At 40.4% G+C, this 4,156-nt stretch overlaps 1 gene segment (V, D, J or C); it reads right to left on the bottom strand.

The window, feature by feature from the left end:
• Positions 1–824: 824 nt before the first annotated feature.
• On the bottom strand, positions 825–1,243 carry LOC110595153. The segment is given in 2 exon segments: positions 825–1,081; positions 1,189–1,243. Coding segments are annotated over 2 exon segments (312 nt in total).
• Between the last annotated feature and the right edge of the window lie 2,913 nt (positions 1,244–4,156).

Below are 4,156 nucleotides of genomic sequence, written 5' to 3'. Positions count from 1 at the left end.
TCCTTGAAAGTACATTCAGTTGTATTCTGGGGTTAACTCTAACTGACAAAATGCTGAGCCTTGTGGTAAAAGTGACAATATTGGACTGTAAGTTGTCAAGTCCCCATCATCACATTCACTTGTAGAAGTATATTTTTCCAAACACATATTCCTTCTCTGGATTCCTGAACAATGAGGGGGCCCACCTATGAAATTTTGAGTTTAGGAGATGAATAGATATTCATTGGCACTAGCAGGGAGACACATAGACTAGAGTGATGACTGGAGGTTCACCTGGAGAGGTACAGCATCTCCTGAAACAATCATCAACTCTGTCCCTGGGCTTCCCAAACAGATCTGAGGACCACATCATTAGGCAGTCCACACTTTCAGGAACAGGAGCACTCTCATTTCTAAAACACCAGAGAATCCCCTGGCTTAACTGATTAACATACCCTAAGCTTTGAAATGTTGTAGCTATAATCAGATTCTCTGGATTATCACAATTCCTGCTTTGAAAACCTAGAATGCCTTCTCTTTGCTTTATGAATTTCAGCCATTCCATAACACAGACTTGTCAAATGGACTAATATTTTTATTTCTTAAAACTGGAGAGGCATTATTATGTCTGTGCAGCTGGAGCTGAGGAGAGGAAAGAGAGTTAGGGTACAAAGCAGCTTTCAGGACTTCTTCTAACAAAATCTACCAAAGACATTCAACACCTGACACAGCAGATGGAGGCACCAGAAGAGGCATCTGTTGCAGCCCAACCTCACATGTCTGGGTGGTTTTTGTTATGACTTGTAACACTGTGGAAGGAGTAATGTAATCCTGTAGACAGTAATCTACAAAATCTTCAGGCTGCTGATGGTGAGACTGAAATCTGTCCCCGATCCCCTGCCACTGAACCACGATGGGATCCCTGAGTGTAATCTGGTTGGATCATAGATCAGGAGCTTAGGAGTTTTTCCTAGTTTCTGCCGATACTGGAAAAACTCATTGTTAATACCCTGACTTGCCTGGCAAGTGATGGTGACTCTGTCTCCTGAAGATGCCAAGAGGGAGGATGGAGACTGGGTCATCTGAATGTCACATCTGGCCCATGAGATTGAAAACATAAAAAAATCCACACAAAGAATCATGCTATAAGAGGACTTATAAGTAGTCACCATCCTGGCTGAGTCAATTGCTAGTGTTCTCCCTCTTTACCTGGGAACCAGAGCAGCAGGAGTCCCAGTAGCTGAGCAGGGGCCCTCATATCCATGCTGTTTCCTGACTGAAAATGATTCCTGCCCAGGGTGTGACTAGCCTATTAATAAGTCTTCAGGGCAGTGGGCTGTGCTCTGGAAACATGGAAATCATCAGGGAATCGGGCAGGCTGGGCACAGCTGCAGGTCTGGGTCATCTCAGGAACTCGGCACAGGTGCAGGGTCCCATGTACAACAAGGGCAGAACAAATTTGCCTGCAGAGAACGTATTTCTCTCTAGAGGACCTCTTGTTACAAAGGATATTTAAGGGATAATTGACAAAATGTAAACTGTACAGACTAACTGGAATAATGTATTCTATGGTTGTATTTGTAGTGTGTAAGAGAATGTCCTTGGTTGTAAGGGACAGAGCTTGCATTCAGGTCTTTATGCTACTCTCAGATGAATTTGGTGGGAGTAAAAACCATGTATGCTACACTAGCAACATCTATTTGAGTGTGAGATTGCTATCTTTTTTGAAATGGAAAAAAAAAATCTTCTCAGAAACATGTTCATAATTTTTCCAGGAGGAACTTCCCAAAAAACGTCTCCCCTTCCTCTCTTTTATGAGATCAAAATTCTTCCAAGAAGTCATGCACACTCATTAGTCCCCTTTTATCACATTGTGCTGTTCATCACTAGTGCTCCTAATCCTTGCTCCTGTCCTGGACTGGAAGACGTTCACAATCCTTACCCTGCAACGTCAGAGCTGGTGCCAAATATAGTGAGACAGAGACAGAGAGATGCTGTCGAGGAGGACAAGAGCTTCATCACGTTTAAATCTCACTGTGTGTCTAAATTAAATGGAATGAGGAAGAGAAATTCCATCTTTATTTAGTGTGGGTTAACACAAGCCAGACCTTGAGGATGATGATAAAGTCAAATTTATAATTTCCCATGTGGCAATGCTAACTTTAGCAGAGGTGGAAAGGTGTCCTCTGCATTTAAGGCCAGGAGAGACTTTTAGTACCTGGAATAAATGGGAGGATGTTTGGAATAGGGTCCTCAACCCAGGGTTAAGGTCAGGATTGCCCTGTCCAAGAGCTGTCAGACTCTGGTCCTGAGCTGTGCAGAAAGCGGTGGCTCTCCTGAACTAGGTGGCTGAAGATGTTGGAGGAACGAAAGGTCCTGTCCCCTGGGCTTCTTGGCAGGGGCTTGAGGGAAGGAAACTGCTTACACACCCACAGGTTCTGCACCAAGCACAGAGTTCATGGCCATGGTGAAAATCTGAGAGCCAGGGCTGTAGGGCTTGGCTTCAAATTCTGAGGCCAGCTGTTCTCAGCTCTGTCCTCACTGTTCCTGAATGGCTTGAACTCTGCTGTAGTAAAAAATGGAGGGCCAGCAAGTGTCCCCACTCAACAAAAAGGGAGGGTCAGCAAATGTCTCTACTCAGCCAGACTCCATTCTGATTGTGACAAAAAGGAACACATGATGGTAAATATACATGTAAATTTCATGTAAACATAATTTATTAAATATATATAATATTTTGGATATGGATTATATTGCTATATCTGTATACAAGGGGGAAACACAAGAAAACTGAATTTTTTTTGGAGAGTGGACCCCTTGCTGTACATTCTTTCTCCTCCAGGTGAGTGTTCTAGGAACCCATCAGCATCAGTGTACCAGCTAGAATTGTTGTGAGAGACTACATTCACCTTCAGTGAAATTTTGTTGTTGTTGTTGGAGATTCTTTCAGCACATTTTCTTGTTTCATGGTGAGTGATTTACAAGCACACCTTCCAACACTGCTGTGTGTTCATCAGTGCTTGACCAAAAAATAACATGACCCATGTGACCGACCTTCCTGTTCACATGATCTGCGCTAGTGCCTTTTTTTGTTTGTTTACGTGAATGAAAAAAGTCCTCAAAGGGAAGTGTTTTACCAGTGTGGAAGAGGTGAAACAAACAACAACAAAAAATGGCAGAAACAGTAAAAGGCCTCAAAATTGACAAGTTAAAAAACAGTTTTAAGCAGTGGAAAATCATCTCAATAGGTGTATTTCATCAAATGGAGACCACTTTGAAGATGACTGAAATTTAAACATGTGAGAATAAATATCAAATTTTTTATGAATAAACTTTATTTGGGGGGTTCCCCCTAGTATCCAATGTATCTACATTATAAATCAATATCTCATCTGCAGGTCTATTACTGATACCTGCAATTCTGGGACATTACTGTTGGTATAACATGTTATTGTATTTATTTCTTTTGGGGGGAGTGAGGTTTTACATTTGTTACTCAAAGCTTCATTCTGAAGTTTCTCTTAACTTTTACCAGCGGAACGGCATCAGATACTAACATTCCTAATGCTTCTCTTGGCTCAGCATATTATCTATTTCCTGTCTAAATATGTAGAAGGAATTCTATTTCCCCTTGATTATCAAGATCGATGACCCCAGCCAACATCATAAACATCTTTGGTTGACAATTTATCTTTTACCAATGACACCTAAATGGTCATGTTTGTCATTTCTCCCAGTTTAATGGAACAATTATCATGCCAATACTTTGAATTAAGAACTGTCAGTCAGAAAACTCGAAACTCAAATGAACAAAAATAGAAATGTTTATCTTTTCAGGAGACATAATGAACAGTAATGAGTTCACCTCTAATTTCTCAGATAAAAGTATCTTTTAAAAATTTTTGTTTTACAAATATCTTCTTAGGAGAATAACAGTATCATAACTGTCAGTGGCTTATCGTCTTTATCACAACTGGGGAGACACTGATTAAACATTTCAAGGATTTCTGTGACAACTTTGCTTGAATGATAATGGCCTTTTTCCTTTCCATAAAAACAATTGAAGCTGTTTTCATAATAAGATCATGAGTTCATTTTTTGCAATAATTAAGCAAAAACGTATTTCACTTCTTTTGCTATAATTACGTAAATTTGTTTGAAGCTACACTATGTAAGA

Source organism: Carlito syrichta, unplaced genomic scaffold (assembly GCF_000164805.1).
Source record: "Carlito syrichta isolate Samal-C Ts95f unplaced genomic scaffold, Tarsius_syrichta-2.0.1 Scaffold286166, whole genome shotgun sequence".
In the NCBI taxonomy this organism is placed as follows: Eukaryota; Metazoa; Chordata; class Mammalia; order Primates; family Tarsiidae; genus Carlito; species Carlito syrichta.
Note: the sequence above shows the minus strand (reverse complement) of the source record. Positions and strands in the feature narration are given on the sequence as shown.